At 38.4% G+C, this 23,725-nt stretch overlaps 1 protein-coding gene across 3 annotated transcripts in view; it reads left to right on the forward strand.

Annotated features, from left to right (window-relative positions):
• The window catches only part of GABRB2 (gamma-aminobutyric acid type A receptor subunit beta2), a 174,904-nt gene that overhangs the window by 1,542 nt on the left and 149,637 nt on the right, over nt 1-23,725 (forward strand). For all 3 annotated transcript variants that reach the window (XM_064458969.1, XM_064458968.1, XM_064458970.1), the window contains 3 exons: nt 169-401; nt 527-618; nt 1,486-1,553. In XM_064458969.1, the coding sequence (XP_064315039.1) occupies nt 325-401; nt 527-618; nt 1,486-1,553 (237 nt within the window). In that variant the 5' untranslated portion in view covers nt 169-324. The remainder of the gene's footprint in view (nt 1-168; nt 402-526; nt 619-1,485; nt 1,554-23,725) is intronic.

The following is a 23,725-nucleotide window of genomic DNA, read 5'->3' on the forward strand; positions in this document are numbered from 1 at the left end:
AAGCCGACGTACCCAGCAACTCCTAAAACTTCTCTCCTTGCTGTGATTTATATTCTATGCTAACAAAAAGGACAAAAAAAATATACTCGAGCCTCCTGTGGATGACTTTTTTTTTTTAATAATGCATTTCCTTCTTCCCCTTTAATTTTTTTTTTTTTTTTTGGCAAGGAAATTTGCTCCATCTCCAGCAGCAACCACTGCTCCTTTTGATGTTGTGGTACGCCGTGCGCATGCGCCTCACATTAGAATTACTGCACTGGCCAGAATAAGTTGGATCTCTTCTTCTCTTCACTGAAACCCTAAATCATATCAAAAGCTAAAGGGATGCTGAGAGTCCGGAAAAAGGGTTCCTTTGGGATATGGTCATTCCCGTTAATAATAGCCGTGGTGTGTGCACAGAGGTAAGTGATGAAGATATCTCTTTTGCTTTACTTTGAATTGCAGTGCATGCTGCTGCTGAGAGGAATGAACAGCTCGGGGCTGAGAAATAAGGAATAATATGGTATTATTCTTCTTTTTCCTTTAGTGTCAATGACCCTAGTAATATGTCACTGGTAAAAGAGACCGTGGATAGACTGCTGAAGGGCTATGACATTCGCTTGAGGCCGGATTTTGGAGGTAATTTGACTGCTTTTGAATGAGAGGTTGCATACCCGGGCTGTGTACCTTTGGTGTCTGTATGGTTGCTAAGCGTGTCGTGGGTGCTGTTGCTTTAGGGGGTGGGGGGGGTGGGGGGGTTGGGGGCGACACTGTGTGTGTGTGTGTTGCCATTTTCCCAAGCTGATCCGAAGTTAAGCCCATTGCCACTGGATTTTCTTAGCACCGGATGCTCCTAACGCGATCACTCGCATCTCTTGCATATGGGTAACCGGTCCTTCGTTTTGCGTGTGTGCCGACACTTTATTAACATGTAATTAAACCCTCCTTTAACTGGTTTGCTGGAGATGCAAATCTCTTAAGTTCACCCAACCTTTGTTCCTCGCAGTGTAACGTGCTTGTGATCGCAGTTACTATTTTCGAGTGCGAGATGTGCCGGTAACTGACACAAAAATGGCATTTAACCCCCTGCGTACGCCTACTTCCATCCAACTAGTTGGTTTATTTCGGACGGGTTTGCTGGGGGTGTCCCCACTTTTTCCCCCCACGCCCGGTTTCGGGGCTCGCCGGAGCGCGGAGCGTGGCCAGCCGGGTCGCGGAGGGCGGGGGAGCCCCCGGCCCCCCCCGCGCCGCTCCCCGCGGGTGCGCAGCCGGCGGCGGGGCGCGGGGGGGATGTTAACACGTTATCACGCGTGTGCGCCTTACATAAACGACGGCTACCGCCGGCGGGGGCCGGGGGGAGCGCTCTCCGCCTTCCCACTGACTTTCTGGGTTTGTTCAAATGTCGTTTCACTTCTGCGCGGCCCCGGCCCCGGTCCCGCCAACTCCCCCGAACGAGCGGGTGCAGATCCCGGGGATCCCGTTACGGACCGTCTCCTTGCCTTGCAGGTCCCCCCGTGGCTGTTGGCATGAACATAGACATCGCCAGCATAGATATGGTCTCGGAAGTGAACATGGTGAGTACCCGGGGGTCTGGGGCCGGTCGCACTCCGGGGGGGTGGCTGTCGGTTTCCCCCGCCCCCGCCGAGGCGGAGCGGTGCCCGCGGGCGTGCGGGAACCCGGCGCGGCCTCCCGCCGCCGCGGGTGGGCTGCCGGGGGATGGGGGTGGAGGGGCGGCGGGAGGAGGGCCGTGTTCACCCCGCCCCTCCCCGTCCCGGTGGGGGGCGGCGGGATCCCGGCGGGTCCCTGCGGCCCCGCTGCCGCCGCGCTCCGGCCGCGCTGCCCGCCCGCGCGGCCCCGCCCCGCCCCTCGCCTTTCCCGCGAGCAACGGCGCCCCCTGCCGGCCGCGTGCCCGCACGGCAGCTCGCCGCCACCTGGCCGCGCTGCCGCGCCGCGGGGCGCCGCGCGCTCGGCCCCGCCCCCCGGCCCCGCCCCGCCCGCCGGCTCCGCCCTGACGTCGAGGTGTTCGTGGCTAAACCCGGTTTACCCCTTCCGTGGCTTAATTGGTTTTGGGTTTTGGGGGCGGTTTTTGTGACGTTGAACAAATAATTTACCGTTTTCTGTTAGCACTGCACTTCTGACTAAAGAAAAAGCAGTTTTTACTTCTGTGTACATCCAGAACATACCAATGTTTTTGTAGCCTGGTGCTCTTTCGTTGGTTGTGGCCGAGTCAATGATTTTTACAAGCTTAATTTTTCAAGGCGCTTGTCTCCCTTATCTAAGCAGTTTGAACTGACTGTGCTCAGATGCCGAATGTTTGAGCGTAATAACTCAACACTTTCTATGTTTCACTTTGGTTACCTGGGAGACTAATAAAGCATGGAGAGAAAACTGGAGAAGTCTCCGATTCATACTGTGGAAGAAGCTGCTCTTGGTTTAGACTAAGCTTTTCTAACATTTACTTCTCCTGTTTGGAAATGTTTGGGGTCAAGCTTTGAAGTTTTTATTTTAACTTATATCTTACTTGGCTCAGGACACAGAATTCGGCCTTAATACTCTTAGGGGTTTATACAAGAAGCACACATTTATACAAGAAAGACACTGAAGCATGGTAGCAGCAACTGATACAAAATAAAGGTGGTTCTGTGAAATAGTTGTTACTTGTGACAGAAGTTCATTGTTTGAAACAAACTCTCCATTATTCTTGAAGAAGCTGTAAGCAAACATCTTTCTAAACACGAATGTGGTTTTAGGGATACTGCTGTAGCTGTAATGACACATTTGAATAGAATATTTTGAACATTATCAGTTGTGTTAATATAAATATTGAAATATTTGTTTAATCTCTCAGGGGTATGTTTGCTTTCTCAGACATGTTGCACTGACTGAATTGACAAGCACTTGCTCTCAAACTGGACGCATTGTGTGACATAGAGGAGTTTTTTCATAATGTAAAATATAGCCCTCGGCCCAGTTTGGGGGTGACTTTACTGGTCGTTGTCCTGTGAGGCTGTGAGGTTCTGGTGATAGGCAGCTTAATGCTGCTCATTTTCAGGATGCCAGGAAAACTCTGAATAATTTCACCTTGAGCAACGTGACTTGTGAAATATTTCAAAGTGGCTAAACTGGGCTTCCAAACTGTGTTTCACTAAGCTTGTAATTCAGTATTCTACCTACAGAAGCTTTAAGTGCAAAGAAAGAAATTGCATTGTATTTTAAACCAGAGATATGGACATACAGAGTTATTTCTTAGACAGCAGGGTGGGAATGATGAGAGGTTTCCTGATGGAACTGCCACCTGCTAGGACAGCATTATATGCTCACGTCTCTTCAAAACTGGAAGGTCGTCCCAAATGTTTTCCTTTCCAGTGAAGATTGTTGTTCTCTCCTTCTTTCAATGATATATAGAAATTTGGTCTCCAATTAAAGGTGATAGCATATCAGAATACTGGGATCTGACACAGACTAACTGTAAAACTGAGGGTTTCTAGTATTCCGTAGTCAGTTTATTGTGTTTCTGTAATGGGATGTTTGACCTTTGTGAGAAAAGTCTTTTCAGACTGTCTGCAGGACTCTGGGGGTAGGGTGGGGGGTGGGAAATTTATAGACAATTTTGTCCCGCACATTTGCCTGAAGAACTGAAGCTGTGAGCTCATTTTACTCTAAGAAGCTACCTATTTCTTAAAACCAGGCATTCATTTTACAGATTTATTTTTTTTTATTTACAGTTTCAGAAGAGATTCCAAACTGATATTATTTTCATAATTTGCTTAACTGCAAAATGTAACATGTAACAGTTCATTTTCTGATGATCTGTATAGCATAACAAGTACTAGTATACCCTGGCAGGCCTGAAATAAATGAGAAGCCACACATGCAAGCAGATGATAAAATCCTTGGCATACAAGGCCTTAACTTTCTTCTTTACGAAGTCACTGGTATTGGGGTAGGAACCAGGAGGAATGCTGAATGCTAGAGGATACAAAGCCTTCCGAGATGGTGAGACACGCAGAAAGAATCTTTTGGATTTGGGGACCTATCTTCTGAGCCGTGGGCTTGCTGTTTTGCCTGTAGTCATGGCAAACACCACTGACTTGAGATAAAGGCAAATCATTTTGTGGGGGTCACGTATTAACATTAATGGGATCAAACTTTTGCTTTGGGAGGAAGGCTAAATAACCATAATTATTTAGCTTGAGATCATTTCTGTTAATTCCAGTGTTAGCTTACTTTAAAATTTTCATCCTTGTATTTCTTTTCCTATCTTGACATGTTCCCTCGACCATATGCATTTGTGCCGCTCGGCAGGCAGAAGGCCTGTCTCCAATGTGATGAAGTAAATCATAAAAGTCTTTACTCTGTTGAAGAGGAGAATTTAGAGTTGTCGTTATAGAAAGTAAATGTGTGTTTAGGATGTTCACAAATATTATTGCTGACTTTGAGTTCTTAAAGAGGTGATAAATACTTCCCATCACAACAAACTCATAGCATAATAGGCTTTACAGCTGCCTTCCAAATATTTCCTGTATGCCACAGAGCTAACTCTGTAAGCTCTTTAACCTTTCGTAGTCAGAAACTTAAACTGGCATGTATCTTAGTTTTCAAAATGGTTTCTAAGTACTGGTACTTCTGAACATAATTCTTTCCAGCTCTGGGGAATGCACTGAATGCACATGAGAAAAGTGACAGCTTCAGGCATATGCGGTTGTTGACAAGTGTCACGAATATTGGGGCTCTTTTTTTTTTTTTTTTGTATTTTTTCCAAAGAAATCATACGCATCAGGTAATGATTTTATGCAGTACAATAATGATGGTGTCTAACACCGCTCACCTCTCTGGACAAGGCCCTTCAGTATTTTTGAGTCTATGCTTTATGCTACTTATACTGTAGATTTTCTTAAGGTTTCTCTTGTTCAGGTAACAATGGAAAATAAACATGGAGGGGTGTGAAAGCTGCTAAAATGGTTTCCCTGGGCTAACGAATTTGATCTTACATAAGATTAGCTGTATTGCAGTGAGTCTAATGCACAATGTTCTCAAGTTAGTTTCCAGGTTGTTTTTCTTTACTGTACGTGAATTTTCTTCTTGGCTTCCTTTTCCTTAATACTAACCACTCATTGTAAAAATAACATCTCCAGAGAGCTTAATGATCTCTATTTTAGCTCCTCTCTTCCCCCCCTCCCTTCCCCCCCCCAATAACCAAGGCTGGCTGGGTTGTCACACTTCCACATTTTCATCTCCTTTAGTTAATTATTGGAGTATACCCCTTGACAACACAGCAACTAAGACAACTAAGACTGTTCTCAGTTCTAATTTTCTCCCCTTTCTTCCCAAGAGTTCCCTTGTAAACTGTAAAAGATTGGTACAGGTTCATTAAGACATACAGAAATAAATTTTCTTCCCTAAGCAATGTTGAAGATTCTGCATAACATTTTGTGCATTTGATCTATCTAGATAAGAGGTGAGGATTTCTATAGGTAATGTTGGTCATGTGGTGGTTTTCAATGTCTTGGCTTATTCCCTAGGAAATAGGTCAATATTTTCTTTCTTTTTATTTTTTTTTTCCTTTTTTTTTTTCTTTTTCGTCTTCCTTGGTCTGTGGCTATTCTGGGTTTCTAGTACAGGATGTCTTGAAAGACAGACAAATGTTCCATGGAGATAGATATGTATTTTTTTTGAACAGGAAATATACACTTTTTGAGGTAATGGGTCATATATTTAACTAAATATAACTATTCATACTGTGGGTCATTAGGGGTCTGCAGAGAGGAATCCGAACAGTTTATTTAATTTAAAGTGTTTACTTGCTTGTCATTGTACAGGTTTTGGCACGTGAACTCAGTATGTGTACATGGAGTTAAATAGATACAATAGATTGGTTTGTCTTAGTGGGACCCATTAGGGTTTACTGAGTGCATAATCCTTCCTTCAGGTGGGAGCTGGAGAAACAAAGGAGCTGTTGTTTTCTGTCAGGGAATGGTTTGTTAGCGTATGTCAAGATTTACACAGCAGAACCTAGAACTTCAAAGCTCTTACAACAAAAAAAATGTTTGATAATATACTTCACTATTGTATTCGAGATATGCCGAAGTTGCATAAAATAGTAAGTATAATACTCATAGATCAAAATATTCTCAGTCTAGGCACAGCTGTAATTTGCTGATAGATCTCTGACTTTCAGTTGCTTTTGATACTAGAGACCCACTACTGGTTTTCTTACAATCTCTCATGTTTTCTTGAGTTATTTTCAGTAGGGGAGATTGACAATGCTCAAGAGACACAGGTTTAGATTATGAAAACAACAGAGGCTGTGTGGCTACCTGTCAAGTAGCAGCAATTATCTTCATGTGTGAAAAGGAAAGAGATGGCTTGTGATATAAAAAGAAATGGGGGTTAAGTGGTAAGGAAGTAGGGTGGAGCTGTTCCAAACCAGAAAACTCAGGGGAAAAGTCCTGGTAAAGAAAAATGAAGAGAAAGAAAATCATAAATCAAGAAAAAGTGTCCTGTATACAGTGGTACAGAAAGAGGTGAGGACAATGGCTCCTGTCAGCAATATCTTCTTTTGTCCGTCCATTCTAGTTGTACATGTTGCTGTACATGATCCATAGAGAGAATAAGGAGAGGACAAAACTGGAAATGCATTGGAAAGGAAACATGGTCAAGTGTTGCTTCCCTAATCCTAAATACTTCCCTGCTGCTAGAGACCCTTGGTTTTATTATTTCCCCTGTGTCATAGATGCATATGCTGCTTCACACAAAATTACATTTCTCAGTGGACATTTTGAAGTTGGCTCACACCAAATTATTGTGCTTGTACACTATAGACTCATACTGAAGTGTCTACAGAGAGTCCTGTGAATATAGAGCAGGTGATGTGTATCTGAGACATGAGAACTGCTTTCCCTGAATGCCCCATTTCACCTGTTCCTTCAGTTATTGGCTGGGACAACATCACAAGACCTTTATTTTCAAACTGGAGTAAATTACGTTAGTATGGATTTCCGTTTCTTGTTACTCCATGCCTCTGTGGCATGTTGTCTTTTCTTAGCTTTAAGGTATGTAGAAATAAATAAAAGCTCCCATGTTCACATAAAATGTTTATTCTTGGGGACCAAAGAGTGCATTCCTACTGGTAAGCCAATGTGGATCAAAGTTTTCATGTTGGTTTTGCTAGAATATATGTAGCCACACAATGAATAGATTTCTCTAGAACATATATGCAGACTTGTAGTGAGTTTGTAACTACTTTATTAAGCTATTTCAGAAACGATAATATATTATGTATCTTTACATATATTATCTGTATCTGTAATATATATCTAGAAGCATAACGTGATTCTTGTTGTTTCTTTTTAAGGTCAGTATAAATGGTTTGTTAATTGGATTGCACTTCCGGTGTGCTACAGTGCGACAAAATTTTAATTGGTAGAAAATCATCTTGTTTCATTGGTGGTAGTGATTTTTCAAAGTGATTGCTCACTTGGGCAGACCAGGGGATAGTTGTCAGTAATTTACAGAGATTGCCTTGGAGGTGATTTGTACAACTGAATGAATAATTATTGCCGCCTTGTTTTTAGAAAGCCTTGACTTATAAATATTTAAGTAATTTGGCTCCTGCCACACAAGAACAGATTTATTTATCTTTAATACGTTTTATGGGCAGTGTCTTGGTCCTAAAGTGTGGGAACGAACACGAAGTGTACTTTGTTAGCTCCTACTACAGGCTGCTTTATTTCATAACTTCTCTATTGAAAATCACATAAAATCTTTATAGATGAGCCATGTAGTAGAATGAGAGATTTTTATGTTGTGCTCTGCAAGCTTGTTACAAGTTTAAGCTGTTCCAATGGTTGTATTTGTGCTGCTTTGTGACTCTTAAGTCTGTCAGTGCCTTATTATTCCTCCCTCCCTTTTTCTATTTTCATATCCCATGCAGCCCTCTGCAAGGTTTATAGCAGAACCTTTAGTATTCAACTGTGTTGAAGTACAGCCTTGCATAATAAAATTTTTTTTATTTTTCTAGAAGTAGTCCAGATTCCTTGTAGGCTTCTAGTGGTTAATGCTGTAGGTCTCTGCAAATGCTTATATGAATTAGGTAAACAAGATTTAGTCCCTTTTGTTTCAAAGGAGGGTGCTCATCCATGAGGGAATTTTTGAAATCTCTCTTAAGGAATGGAAGAGAGCATCTTGTTTATCTTTAGAATTAAGAACTTTAGAAATAGTCAAATGTCTTACGTTATTAATACTAAAAAAATGGCTACTATGGGTGGATGCAATCTGTAAATTAAGTGAACGTGCATAATTAAAATTGTAGGCATACTCTGGGATGTCAAAAAGATACACAAGACAGAAGCAGCCTTTGTGCTTTTTTTGTAATTACTCTTAGAATGTTTCTACAGGGATTCTGACCCTGCTCACATTTCTTGACGGCAGTGCTACGTACGATGGACGTATAATGGCTAGGATAACGCAAGCCTTGTTGGAATAGCAATATAGTGGATGTATTTACAGTTATATAGCCTTACCTGTCTGAAGGTCAGGTTGTGAAGTAGCAGTACTTTCACTTTATAGGTTTTGCCTGTGAAGATCTTTGCATGCAAGTCCTCTGGCTAAGTGTTTTCAAATTAGCTAATCAATGCAAAGGTTCTTCCGGGCTTGAAATCACATCTACTGCAAGTGTCCTTTTTGTATGAGTTTGCAAATAAGTATGTAAAAACTTCCCAATCAAAACTAAAGTTTCTGTTGTAAATATGAAAAGACATTCAACATTGACATGTGTGCAACTGAATACAGAATTTGTAGATACTCTTTAACATGGGTTATCCCAGGCTAGATAAAGCATTTTGAGTGTGAGCTCTTCCCATGTCCCCAGACTTAAAGAACAAGGGGACTGTGCTATTTCTGTCTATCTTGAACTGCTTTTTGCATACTTCCATCAAGGTTAAATCCTATTAATTTTTATTCTGTAAATACCGACAGAGGGATTAATTTGTTAGTCTTCAAGTAATAAGAATTTAATTACATGGCAGAAAAAGCAACCCTTCCAAGAGATGCATTTTTGCAGTTCAAGTGCGTGCTGTTGTAGTAGATACAGCAATTCAGAGCATTTCTACTGACTTTCCTATAGACAAACTACTGACTCATTGTGATTATGCTGAAAGGCAAATTCAGCTCTATAAATTTTAAACAAGTAGAGGAAAAAATTACATGAAGTTTGGCCTTGGACAGGGGTAGTATATGAAATTGCCCTAATGAATGCACATTAAAAAAATCCAGGTGCTTGAAGTGGCAATTCCTTGTTCCAGTGTGTGCTCTCTGGACTATTCCTTCTTTTTTTCTTCTTTCATGAATAGGTATTTCCATTAACTAAGCAACTCTGTGAAGGTGGATCAAAACCCAGAATTGTCCTTCCCAGTTGAGTGTCCTGATTGCTGCTCTTGAATGTCTCCTTCCTGTGGTCAAGAGTTTTGAATTCTTTGCTGAATAGTAGCCTGGGTGAAGTGAATTCTGCATGGCTTATTAGCCAATGGTGGCTGCAAGTGGAAGTACTCAGATTGCAGAGGACCAGGAAGAGGTCTTTCATGTAATTAATTAGCCTACAAAAGGCTGCCAGCACATCCTTTACCTTCTCCTCTGTTGCTGGAAATGTTTTTGAATTACAGTAGCCATGACTTGCTATTACGTTAGGCATGAGTTAACCATACTAGCTTTATTGACTTTTTCATGAGATTTAGATATTGTAAACCTGTCTGAATGGGCTTAAGTAGGAACAACATGCCTGCTTACCTGGAACAGCTCCATCCTGAATAGAAGTGCAGTACAGATGTTTGGGAATTGGGAAACTACTAAATAGTCAAAATGGCAGAAACCTGTGAATGTAACATTTTCCAGAGAAGTCATCACAGACAGTTTTCTTGAAAAGCTGTTTTGGATTGATGTAGGGTGAAGGGCCCTAATGTGCAAAATGCCCTAAAAGGTTGGTTTTGGTTTTGTGTTGGTTGTTTTTTTTTTAATTTTATTTTATTTATTTTTATTTGACCCTTGGAGAAAAAAGGTGCAGAAAACATAGAGTTATATTAAGGTCATGCTAAATCCACCTGAGATGAGAAGAAGGTCTTCCAGAAAAGTGCTTTTCATATATTTGGGATGTCCAAGAACTGTGACTCTGGCTTCTAATTCAACTCCCATTGCATACGGCTGTGGAGTAGCCAGAAGTTCCAGTAGCTTTCAAGGAACTGAAGGCATATTTTTCCTCAGTGAGAACTACCTATTAAAAAATATATATGAATTATGTGTTTGAATAAGATACTGAAGCCTTTTGAAAAACTCTTCACTGCCATGGATGCAGTGCCCTTTTGAAAATCTGGTCCTAATCTGTATTGTAGATTTATTTTTTTTTTTAATGAAAGTTTAAATTGTTTTCTTTTAATAGCAAGGAACAGATATCCTTTCTGCTCAGCTGAGTAAAGTTAGTGCTCAAACTTGTTTGCTCCCGGTATAGGCCTTTAAAAAGGTATTTTGTTAAAAAAAAAAAAAAAAAAGACGACATACATTATTGCATCCATTTAGGAAAAATAGTGGAATATTGTTAATTCCTTATGGTCCGTAAGGATAAATATGTGTTGTCATTTGCATAACAGTTATTACCCATCAGTCCAGAAGTCGTTATTGTCCATTGTGTAATCCATATTTGTTTCTTTTATAAAGTGTAGTTTTGAGTTAATAGACCCTGCAGCTCCAGAGGAGTTGTAGAGCATTCTGGCAATTTTTTTTCCTCTTTCAAGGACTGCTGCCCCAATAGTCTCTGTTGACTCCCTCTGGGGTGTCAGAGTAACAATGCTAATCCATGTTTGACAAGATGTGCACTGAAGGAATCATAAATTTTAAGTAAAACAAAATTAGTTTGAAGGTCCAGTAGACTGATTTTCTAAATTAAATAATTTAGGAGTGTAACTCCTTTTATTATTCCTTATTATGAAATGATTTATTCTTTTAGATAACAGTCAGGGGAGAAGGAAGTAGGATTAAGCCAATATGCATGTCATATTTACAAATGAAAAGCAGCATTTGGCAACTAATTGCATCATTGTTTCACTAATCGTGTAAATCCAGAAATGACCAAAGAAGCTTTTAATCAGTCTGAAATATTCCTAAAATTTGTGTGAATGTTCAATCCATTATATTGTTCTGTTGCTCTTTTTCACTCATGTTTTGCCATGCGAGATATTTTTAGGAATTCCATCCCTAATAGAATTAGAGATGTAATGTTCATATCTTGTAGCATATGCCACCTTAGGTTGCTCAGGATAAAATGCTTAACAACCTAAGTAGACAGAAAAATTACTTTAATAAAAAAGTAATTTTGCAATAATTTTGAAAGAAGCCTTTTCAAAGGTGTAGGAACGTTTACTGACTTAAGCATAGCTGAGACCTTTCGTATCAAGTCTCAGTCAAAAATATATTATTATAGCTGATGTATAAGTCCCCCAAAATAGATTTGTAATGGAAATGCCAGGAGACCCATAACTATAATCATTCTTGTTAGTGTAAATGCCTGGAAATGAATACAGTTTTCACTGATCTAGTATTATGTGACACAAGTGACCACTTACAGAGAAATCCATAATAATTCTAGTTAACTGGCTGCATTCAAAAATGCATCTAAACGTACCCACCTCTGTGCATAAGCTTTCCAGAACGCTTTTGTGAGTTCAAGTCCCACATGAGACTTGTTCTGAAGTCTTAAAAGGTGTAAATCTGATGCTGATATTTCCACCGAGGCTCCTTCTCCCCCATTTTCACAGAAGACTTGTGGGTACTTAAATGACTTGAAATGTAATACAAGATTGCTCCTATAATGTCTCAGACATTAAGTGTGAGCAGGGACAGGGCAGAAGTCTCCAAAATAGGTGCTGTGCAATAGGTGCTCTTTTGGAGTGAATGGAGGTACTTGGTAGATTTTAATGTCTCGAAAGTCATGACGTCTTGCTGGCAGCTTTGATTTAAGGATATTGAAAAACTGACGCGTCCAATCTTAGGAAGAGTGTACTTTATTTACTCCTAGTCTTGAGTCTGTACTATAACCTAAGTCATTGGTGAGGGAACATTTGGAAGGCTCATGTGGTTCCTACCAGGGCCAAACTTTGCCTGTTGGTAAAAGGAAAACACCAGTTTACATCAATAGCTTTCTGGCAACCTTTTTTACTTTGAGTTAAATGAATAAAAATGAAACTTTTTGTTCTGAATCATAAAATCAACGTGGGTAAGGTAGATGGTAATGCAAAGTATTAAGTATTTTTGAAAGTATTAAGTTAATTTTGATTAACTTTTTAACTGAATTGACTTTTTGAGAACACAATGATGTATGAACTTTTGGTATAGCATTTGACATTTTAGAGCTAGACATTTATGCTACAATATGCTGACTAGATAACAGTTTTGTTAAAGCATGAAGGTAGCAATTATTTAGTAAAGATTCAGAACGAAACGTTTCAATCAAAACTGCTGCTCTTGTATACAAAAGGGTTTTGTTTTAATCACTTTTATGGGGAAACAATTGGTTTTGTAAGGAAGTATTTTGTATTATATGTAACTTAAATTATCTCGAGTTAAAGGTTTAGAAAACAAAGAAATCATATATGTGTCTTCTCATTAAGTAATTAATACCAAGGAACATTTCCAAATGGAGCATGTAGTACTGGCAGCAGGTAAAACCACTTTTCACTTTTCTTTTGTAATTTTAAATAGTTTGCAGTTATTACTTTTGGTATCCATTAGCAAATTATATTGGAGAAAGCACTTTTTAAAAAAACTGTATATCATGTCATCATACTTAAATAATATATTGGCTTTGCAGGTGTTAGCAACAAAAATATTATTTAGCTGGAGAGATTAATATATCCACTTTGCTTGGGTTCTGTCTAACAAGATATCACAGATCTGGGGGTTTGGTGTTTTGGGTGCGGTGGGTTTTTTTGTTTGTTTGTTTTTTTTCCCTTCCCTTTTCTGTCCATACTCTGCTGTGCCTTTCTTGGCAAATGACATAACAACCAGCACTCTTACATCACCATCTTATAAGCAAATCCCTGTATGCTTGTGGTAACTCAGTAGTAAAATTGCTGCTTGGGTTTTGAAAATTCTTTCTCAGATCTCCGTGCTTGAGGGACATTTGCTGTCAGAAGAAACGTTGCCATGGTGTTTGGCTGGTGTGGAGCCTGTGTCTACCTCTGCCACTTTGAAATTTATTGTTCAGAACTGCAGGATGTAATAGGAGTAACATGTCGAAACCACAGTGTCAAGGTTCAGGTCAAATATTAGCCAAAACTTTTAGGAGTACAAATAGTGGAGGCCTGAAATTTATGATTTATGTTACTCTTAAAGAACCACTATGATTTCATTGGCAGGATTATAGATCTAGTTAATTCTACCTTGGGAGAAAAGGAAGGAGTGAGAAAGGCACAGCAGGAGTTCTACATCATCAATGCCCGACTTCATTACAGTTAGCATTCTAAACAAAGATTTTTTTGTTGTTGTTGTTTCTTTTGAATACTATCTTAAATGGGGAGGAACTGTGTTTGGGTAGCCTTAATGATGAAATAAAGGGGTGAGCCAAAATCTGCATTTCACTGTCTTAGGTATTGGGGAACTGAATATTAAATACATTTTTATAGATAAATACTTTTTATCTATTGTTAATACATAAATTAATGCTGTTTCATAGCTCAGATGATAAAAGACAGACTGCTTACTCAAGCTTGAAATCAAACTGTTTTCCACAAATTGAAAGAGAGTTCTGTGTATCTGATAGGTGAATCAGGAAAATAGTGTTGTAACATATCAACAGAATAGCCAAATTGAATTATTTTTCTATGACTCAGATTTCTACTTAAATTTTGATTTTTGCCTCAAAAATGTATCACTTAACCTTTCATTTTTTTATTGCCTTTAAGGTAGGAAAAACTGCAGTTGAGCTCAAGTAACAATGGTCATTAAAAAAAAAAGAAAAACAAACACCACAAACCAAAAAAAAAACCAAAACCCACCCACAAAAACCAACAAAGCAGACATTCTTCTCTGTGTAGACATATAGCAAGATCCCAGTCCTTTAATCTCTGCTTTTTATTTCCTTAAGCCTAGGTAGAAAGGAGGTGACAAGGAGGAAAGCTTGGTTTGAAAAGGCAGAAAGGCAAAAGGGTGAACAAGGGCGTGTGAGAGGAATAAGCACATATGGAAGTAGGTCTGGTCCTATTGCATGGTGTTTTATGCTAGTTTAAGAAAACAAACTTTGATTTACATTTCTGATAGATGTGATATTCAAGTATGCAAGCTGTACGAAAGCAGTAAGAGCAAAAGTAATTCCAGCAGTTAAGTGGCAGTATGTACATGTATTACATTGTTTGATTTAGTTATGGTGGTACATATAGTCATAGGGTAGTGCATCATAAGAAATTATTTTGCACAGCTTAAACATTCTTTGCATTCATGAACCTAGAAGGACTCAAGTCTTCAAGTGATGATGCAGCACATAAAAAAAGTAATGGAGTTTAGCTGTGTTTCTGTGTGATTGTATAAAATTGCCAGATATGGCCTACGAGTCATTTTTCTGACAATGGTGAGCCTATGCTGTGGCTTGAAATGGGAGAAAGCAGTTTCACTCCTACAAGTGATTCTTCTCTTTTCTTTCAGATTATAGTTTAACTGATTTTTTTTTTTATTTGATTTTTTTTTAAACCATTGAGGATGAATGTTGTTTCAGTCTAGTACCTTTACCAGACACTGTGGTCAGTATATTAGGGAAGATCACATAAACTTAGTAATTTGCTTATGTTATTAATGTGTAAACTACGCCTTATGATTTCAGCCTCACTTCCAGTATGTATTTGAGACTTCTAGCACATCTATTTGCAGCATATGTCCGTGCTACGGTCAGGTGATTCTGGTGCTTATTGGACAGATGTCACGAATATGATGGTTGCATTGTTAAATACTTCCTGATTTTACCAATCATCTTCTGCAAGAATATTCTTTTCTGAGAAAGTTCTTAAAATATACATGCTGTGATTACTTGGAAACATCACTTCATGGCTCCTTATTTTCATGAAGTAATAAAATGGCTTCAAACCTGAGTGGTTCTAGTTGGAGGGTCCCATGGTTTGAATTCACAGAGATCAGAAATGTAAGGGTGGCTTTGTTTTTGTTGGCATTAATAATTGTATTGTATATGTTTTTCTGGGGGGAAGAGGCTTCCTGACCTGAAATGTGTGGTTTTTATGCGACTAACATTTGTGGCTGATGTTTCTGGCATCAATCATTATTCCTTTGCAGGCATACTGACATGAAGTTTTTGCTGTTTTGTTGTTGGTTGTGGTTTGTGGTGTGTTTTTTTTGTTTTGGTTTTGTGTTTTTGTTTCAAGTTGTGGTTTTGTTTTTGTTTTAATGTTGGTGTCAGTGAAAGCAATTATCTAAGAGATGTTCCGTGTGTGGAGATTAATATTCTGGGTGTGGTTAATTTTGTTGTTGGTGGTGTGTTTTTGTTGTTTTTGTTTGTTTGCTTGGTGTGGGTTCTTTATTGTGGTTTTTTTTTTTTTAATTTGGATTATTTTTTGGGTTTTGGTGGTGGTGTTTGGTGGGGGGGGTTGTGTGTGGTTTTTTCGTTATCTGTTTAAGGAGAGGCAGTCTGTAAGGCAAAGCTGTGTTTGTAGAATTGGCAACTTGGTCTCCAATGAAAGACGCTGGGTCTTGACACCTACTGAGGACAGAAGGGCTTCTTTGCTACTGTTGAATCTAATTACAGCCTGTAAGTGGTGGCTTGCACAGTGGTGTGTTGAAGGCAGTCTTACTTCTAGAAATTTCTTATATCTCATCTACTTATGTTTCAGGAGAATGTTAATTTAGACTGTCTTCTAAGTTGCTACTGTTCTTCAGGTTTTAGTGCCATATATATGTATTTTATTAGGGCCACCTCATTTCTAGATTTTTGAGTTACTCATGCATTCTTCAATAATAAATTGAGAATATATTATTTATGGAGCCTTTAAATATATTTATGAAACTTTCATAATATGTGAGAACTCATATTAAAATCTGAGTGGAAATGAATAGAGTTACTCAACATCCAGACAAATTTTTGACAGATACTGGAATTTGATACCTCATTTGCAAATATGTACATGTACAGTGTACCAAAAAACTTGAAATATTGCATAAACAATGACTATTTATGTTTGAGATCCTCCATTTTGATATATTTAGATACTAAACCTTAGCATACAGGAACGTACAGTAAGTGATAAAGTGAGAGAGTGTCCAAAGTAACCATGGAAGATACTTCAACCTACGTGCTATGACTTTGGAAGCCCAGGTTCGAAGTATATTTAGGACCACTTGTATTCGGTAAGCATAACACAACATCAGTTCGAGCAAGAGAAATAGGATCCTAGGGGAAGTCATAACCAAATACTTACAAGATGCACCCTGATAAAATCAGAGATTGTAGAGAGAATGAGGTATAAGTATTGTGAATCAACAGCGGGCAACTTGTCAGACTTGTGAAAGAAAGTAAATCATGTGAACCAGTTTAACCAGTTTTATGTGAACCACAAATACACAGATTGTAATTCACAAACCTTGAAAGTCTTTGTTAGTGTCAGTTGAATCAGATGTGTGTAAGATATCTTTAAAATGCAAGGCTAACCTTAGCTTTCTTAAATTATTTGTCCTGCTTGGGAGAGAAGTAAATTACTCAAATTGGCTTGCCAAGAGAGATGGTTGGTCTGCCTTTGTTTAGTTTTTGAAGTAACACAATGCTGTAGAAAAAGCATTAAAACACAGAGGAAAAAAATCTTCTGTATAAGGTGATTGACTTGCATAAAGTCATTGACGAAGAAGCATACAAAAAGATACCAATGCATGTGAAAGGCAGAAGGCTTAAACCATTAAGAGTGTTGTGGAAGGTCAAGGATCTTCTTTAAAGCTTACTGAAATCTTTTGATGAGTCATTTATAAATGTTTTGTTAAAGGTATAACAAGCATTTTGTGGCTTTTTTTTTTTTTCACTTAATACATCACGGAAACATAATAGAAAAGGGTAGTGGGCAAAAAATTCTGAGGCGCTACATTTGCATGGCTCCTATCAAGCAGCCACTTATGTCCTATGGTGGTGAACTCCTTTGTTTATCCCTGTTTCTCCTGTTGGGTATTTCCAAGATACTGTTAATACAGAAGGAAGCATGGAGGCAAATTCTGATGGTTGTCTGTGAAGGCATGTTGCCTTCCTGCTGTGCAAGAAGCAGGATTTAGGGCCTCAATTGGCATGCTTAAAGGTCTGTTGGAGAATTAGCTGGACAAGGACTGGTGGTTTTTTTGTGTGTGGTTTGTGGGTTTTTTTTGTTTTTTTGTTTGTTTTTTTTTTTTACTATCAGACAAAACCTGGTAAAAAGCTGTGAACTGGTAAATCTTGGGGTCACTGTTAGTGTAGCAGAAGTCACTTAACAGGAAGTACTTATTTTTGCTGTTACTCACTGGGTCTGTGGGCTGGAATTGTTGAGAATGTTTTTGAATGCAGCTTTCCATCTACTGATTTTTACGATCAGTGTCTTCTGGGGGAAGGATGTAAACCTAGTATTGGAGCAGATCTTCACATGCATTATCTTTTGTGCCAAATGCTGAACTATTTTGCAGAAGTTGGCAATAATCAGGACCTTTTCTGTACTTGTTCTCCAAATAAATTCCATGGTTATTAGATTTGTGGGTCTTTTACTGCTAATATTGTTAAGACAAGCTTTCCTTTTGAGGGGGATTCTCACTCAGGAATCCTAAGGTAGGTGTGGAAGAGGAAATTGCACTGTTTTGTGCATAAGGTCTGAGAGAAGGATAAAAATGGAAGAACAATGTCTATTTATAAAAAGGAAAAGATAGAAAAGGGGTTAAGAACTAAGCAGGCACATGTCTGAGTGCAGGGAGGCAGAAGAGAAGAACATGTTGGCTTTGAAATTTTCAGCCATGGGCTGCAGACTGCCACGCTAGGAAACTGAAAACCAATGATGTCCTTTCACTGAAAGGAAGAAATTGTCCAGTTCCAGATTTTCTGTTCCTTTTAGAACCTACCCCAAGTAACTGAATGGTCATCAAGGCAAGTAAAAACCACAGCAGTTTAACTTTTTTAATGGAAAGTAAATTTAAGTGATGGTTCCTGTCATTTGTCCTGGGATCCAGGGCTAAGTCTGAACATGAACAACATGGTACTATGGAAAAATAGAGTCTCTTCCATCCCATGGTCATCTCTCCTTGATCACTGAATTCTGGACCAACTGATAATTAAAAGATGAAGGTTTAGAGGCCATAGTAATAAAGGATTACTATAGTAAGTAGCTTTTAACTATATTTGTTGTGAATGTTGATACATCAATGCATCTTCAAAACTCGGAGAAGAAATCAAGTAGTGTGTATATATATCTATATATATTTGTAGGCTGGAGGAACTCTCATAATTTTGAAGATCAAGAAGAGAATGTCAGTGTATATGGCTGTGTGACTAGCTTCTTTGGTCAAGATGGATATATCATATGTCATTTTGTAATAGGAGAAACCACATGCTGTTACTGGTGTTGTTTGGGCTACGTAAGTAGAATAGGTACTTGTACTTTCCCTTGCCTTCCTTTTCTGTGTAAGAGATAAAGCTTAACAGAGAAAGATAAGTGAAGGTAGGTTATGGACAGGGTTTTGTAAATCAGCATTTCTGTATTTTAGTACAGTCGTACTTGTTATAGGTCTTGTGGGTCTTTAAAGAAAGAAATACATAGTTCCATTTTAAACATACGGCTTCTTCAGCACAACTTTCTGTTAAGGGTGCTTTAACATAAGATGAATAGTTGGTTTTGAATTTGAAATATTAATTCACTTTATAATGCCCACTGTATAACCAAGAGCTTGTTTAAATTTGGCTTAAAAAAGCATATCTGATATTTAGTTTTAATTGGTATATGCTACTCTTCCAGTGTGTCCCTGTTTTGCATGAAAACACATGACATTTTCTTGAGAATTGTGACCTTTAAAAATATTTGTGCAATAGTCCAGTTGTAAGCTTCCCCCAGTTAACTCTTTTCAGGTGCTACTGGATCCTCATACAGTAGGACGGTAAACCATAATGTAATTGTTCCTTCCCCCCTTTCCCAGTCTCTAGTTCAGGTTAGGTCCACATTATTGCAGCAGCATGTCTGGGAGCCCATTCTGCATTCTGAAAACAGCCCTTTTTTCTCACTGGTTATAGAACAAATATAGGGAGGGGTGGTCTTCTGTGATAAAGTCATCCCTTGTGGCTTTTATGCCCTTCATGAGTTTTTCTGTCATATTTTTTACTTACAGTTTGACCACAGCAATGTTGGGTAACACAGGCACACAAACAATACATGTATGAAATCTGAAATACATTCATGGACTTCTTTGTATTGAACATCAGCTGAAGTGCAAACCTCATCATAACTGATCTGTTTCTCCACTGTTTTGTCTTGTTCCTACTGTTTGTTCATTGATTTATGTCAGTTTGGCCTGACTCTGCAGTGCTCATTTCTCCTGCTTCCCCTTGTATGCGTATGTAACAGTTCCTATTCATTTACTTCCCTGGGTCCATTATGTTTATTCTGGCTGATACAGTAAAATGGTTGAGCATCAATGGTTCAGCAAGTGTAAGCATGCTTACAAACAAAAAAATGTGAAGTTGAATTTGTAATGTGTAAACGTATGACCATTGGCCTTAATCTAGCTGACGCTGTCTGCAGCAGTAATGGCAACCGGACTGCTTACCAACGTAGAAAAAGAAATTCTGTATCTTTTGTCCTCACATCTTCATTTGCTGAGGACACGTATTCTTTAAGACGTAAGCATGTGCTAGAACTTAAGCTTCTAAGTGTCTTGCTGAACAGTGTCCTTTCCATCATCCAGGGTTCAGTCTGCAAAACGCAATGTAGCTAGGAGGTGGGGGAGTTTTCCGTTGTAACTAACGGTAATGTCATAAACAGGATTGTCTTGAGTTTTAAGTAGTGGATTAGACAACCATCAAGAGAGAAAATCTGTTTTCCAGCAAATATTCTCAGTGATAAAGAACCTTAGGAGAGAAAGATAAAATGTGATATATAGGCAGAATTATTTCTATGCAGAATATTTTTTCCAAATTTCCCTTGAGGTGTCAGCTGTTCTCTGAATATCCAAGAAGTTCGCTGTGCTTCTGATCAGCTTCCCACACATTCTCACCCACACCACTTCACTGTGTCATCTTAATGCCATTTTTAAATACTAACAAAAGAAGCATTTTGTTTATAACACAGAAATAAAAATCTTGAGAAGGAAAAGTATGTCTTTTGTATGTTATTTTAACAGATCAAAGCTGACTCATGAGTAGCAAATATGAAATAAAGTAAGTAATGTACTTAAAATTCACAATTCCTGAGTTAAGGATTTGTTTTAGAAGTGCATTGATTATAATAATCAGATTTCATAGGTTTCTTTCATATATGATTGGTATTTTTAGCAAGTTTACCTTGCTGCAAAGTGTTAAATTTAGACTATACTGTTATAACTGTTATAACTGGCACTTTAAATAATTGACTGCTAAATCGAACAGTGGCCAGGTACACTGGAGGCCAAGTGGGAAGACGAAGAAGCAGCCTTCCTCTTGGGGAGGGAAACAAGATATGATATAATTTACTTGGCACAGGAAGTTTTAGTCAACCCTTGTCATTTACTGCCTTTGCAGTGGCTTCATATATGAAGTTCTTGGAAAAAACAGAAATATGTTACTGCTACCATTGCAGGCAAGCACTCATGCAAGTTACCATTTGCACCCAAACTGAAAATTTTCAAGATTACTGTGTACTCTCATGGAACTGCAAGGTGGAAAAAAAAATTGCTCCTTGAGAAGTCAGTGAAGCTTGAATGAGTTTCTTTCATGGAAGAGGGAGAAAGGTGTTGATTTTGGGGTGAGAGCTTGATCTTGGTGGCACAACATAAAAAAAGTCTTAAAAAAAAATAATGTTTCAGTTGTATGTGGAAACCACTGGCAGTATATGAATAGCAATGGGAGAAGAATTATTTGTATTAACTATATCACATAAGTAGAACAAGTGCTCCACTGCATGTCTCCTGTATGTTTCTAGACAAAAATCAGTCTAGTTTTAAATTTGCTATTTGGTATTGTTCTGGACATGCAAAATAGTTATCTCTATTTTTCATTGGCTATTGGGAAACTTGATGGAGATTTTGATTGAACTAGGGTGGTCTTGAGATATCTGAAGTGAAATCCTCATTATTATCTAGATAAAAAGAATGCTTAAATTTGAATTGAGGTTTAATTCAATATATGTAGAAGCTGACTTCAGGTTTTAAATTTTTGCTTCACAGTACCATGACTTTCTTCACATGTGGCTTAATAAGAGCTTCCAAACTGTGGGGTATGTAGTGTTACAGTTGCTGTTTGTTTTGCAGTAGCAGCTACCAGAACCTCGTAATGACCCCATTGTAATAAGGACAAAGATCTTGTGCTTGAAGGAGATGAACTGCAGTTTTTGTCTCAAAGTGGTAACCAACAGTCTAGCTCCCCTGCTATCTGAAATGAAAGACTCTCAAATGATTAATTTTAGAACGTGTATAAGAGCTTCTACAAAAAGCAAGAGAAACATTGTCTAGCTGTCGCTAAATGGAGCATGTTACGACAAACTTCACATCTGAAGCTCGCTGGTGAGAGGGTTTCCAGAACCAGTCATAGTGTGGTGCAAACTTGCAAACTATCCACTGTAGAAACATCTACCACAAGAGGGGCCAAGTTTTATCCCACTTGGATTGTGCTTCTGTATTGAAAAGCAAACAACCAAAACCAAAGAGTACAGAAAAGCACTTATTTTCCAGTAACCTGAGAACAAGGGTAGGTCTATAACTTATAAAAGTAAGATGGGCAGAGTTGCTATATTTTATGGGCAGAGTTTTATTGGTGTGTGTTAGATATTTTTTTTTTAATTATTTTTTCCCTTTCTCTCTCCTTGTGTAGTTATACTCCTGATATTAAGAGAACTTGAGACTTAAATGAACTAATGTAAAAAGCAATGATGTGATAAGGAATTAAGGTTTTGATTAATTCCTTCTATCTGAAGACCTCAAAGGTCATTCTTTATGAACTTGAGTGGGCTGTTTAAGCCTTGGAATTCTCTCTTGAGTTAGACCGATGTTCTAGTAATTTGTTGTTTCCCAGTTTCAAATGCATCCTTTTCAAATCAGGCATACTAAATACTGGTTGACCTTCTACAGCTGACTAAGGTGGGAGAGGGCAGTGGCTTTTGGTTTCCCTGCATTTTACCCTTACATCTACTTACGAGAAAGAATTGGAGAGAGAATGAAGCTAAACAATTACTTTAACTGTGAATGGGCATTAACTTGTATGTTACCTTTTTTTATATGTGATGGTAATCATTGCTTATCACTATCTTAACATATGATGAAAACTTTAAAAAGTATTGGAAAGACATGGGTTTCAAGAAGGCCTCTCAATCCTACCAAACTGTTACTAATCCTATTTTATAGAAGGCTGAAGTACATTCTGTGTTAGATTTTAACAATGTGACTATGTTAATCATCTGACAGTAGTAAGCTTATGCGAGAGCCGACTTTTCTCTGACAGTGGAACTCTACTAGCCCTTGTGCCTGGGCTCCCAAGATGCTACTTATATATATCTTTTAAGTGGTGCGGAACAATGATGTTGTTCACCATATAACCTCTGTACACCTCTGACACAGCATTTTACACAAGTAGATACATTATAAAGGAGACTTCAGTTTTGTGGTTGTATACCATTATTACTGACTTCAGAAAATGTTCCCTTCCTTCAGTACCTAAGTTACAAGAATTAACAATAACAAATATTTGTATTCTAAAAATATTGATTACTAATTCACAGCTGGAATTTACATAGATCTTTATTCATGAAGGTAAGAACAGTTACCATATTGCTTCTGTCCCAAACGAAGTCTTCAGCAGCAGAAAAGAATTCCTGTGTGTGCTGTTTTGCCTCATGTTTTCTAAATACAACTCAACAGCATTCTGTTTCCTGAAGCCATCTGCATTAATATGTCTAGAGAAAATAAAATATCATATTGGTATTTATTTTATGAGTGAGCATATATATAACTTGATAATAATGAAAATAATTCTTCATAAGGAAACACCCTTTTAAGCAAAGACAGAGTTCTTAATGCACTGCAGCATAGAGGCTTTATGAGACTACTGATGGTGCTTGTCTCCTGTTTATATGCACCCAACTGTGGAGGCACTTTCAAAATGTTTTTTTTAAGACCTGGTTTTGAGTGAGTAGTAATTATTCACCTTCATTGGAGATTTTCACTTCCTCTCTTTTCAGAAGAAAGCATTGTCTGATAGGAAAAGGATAATGATTTCTCTAAAGGTGAATCAGAGTAGCAGAAAGGAAAGAGGTTTAAAGTGAACAGGCAGCGCTCAGGTTAGCCCATTGTTCCAGCACATCAACAGTATCAGTTTTCCATAATTATTGTCTTCATGAAAACAGTCTTTTAGAGTGACACAGGCAAAATAACCAGCATGTCATCTTCTCTGTAATGTTGCTAATGTTCTTCTATATGCTCATATTTTTTCTGTCCTTTCTTTGGTTTGTTGCCTTTGTGTGTTTCCTTGTAGTGATAAGTCGTAATCAAACATTTCTCATTGTTCAGACCTGCAAAGAAATTCACAGAA

The sequence above is a fragment of the Phalacrocorax carbo genome, chromosome 8 (genome assembly GCF_963921805.1).
Source record: "Phalacrocorax carbo chromosome 8, bPhaCar2.1, whole genome shotgun sequence".
Lineage (NCBI taxonomy): Eukaryota > Metazoa > Chordata > Aves > Suliformes > Phalacrocoracidae > Phalacrocorax > Phalacrocorax carbo.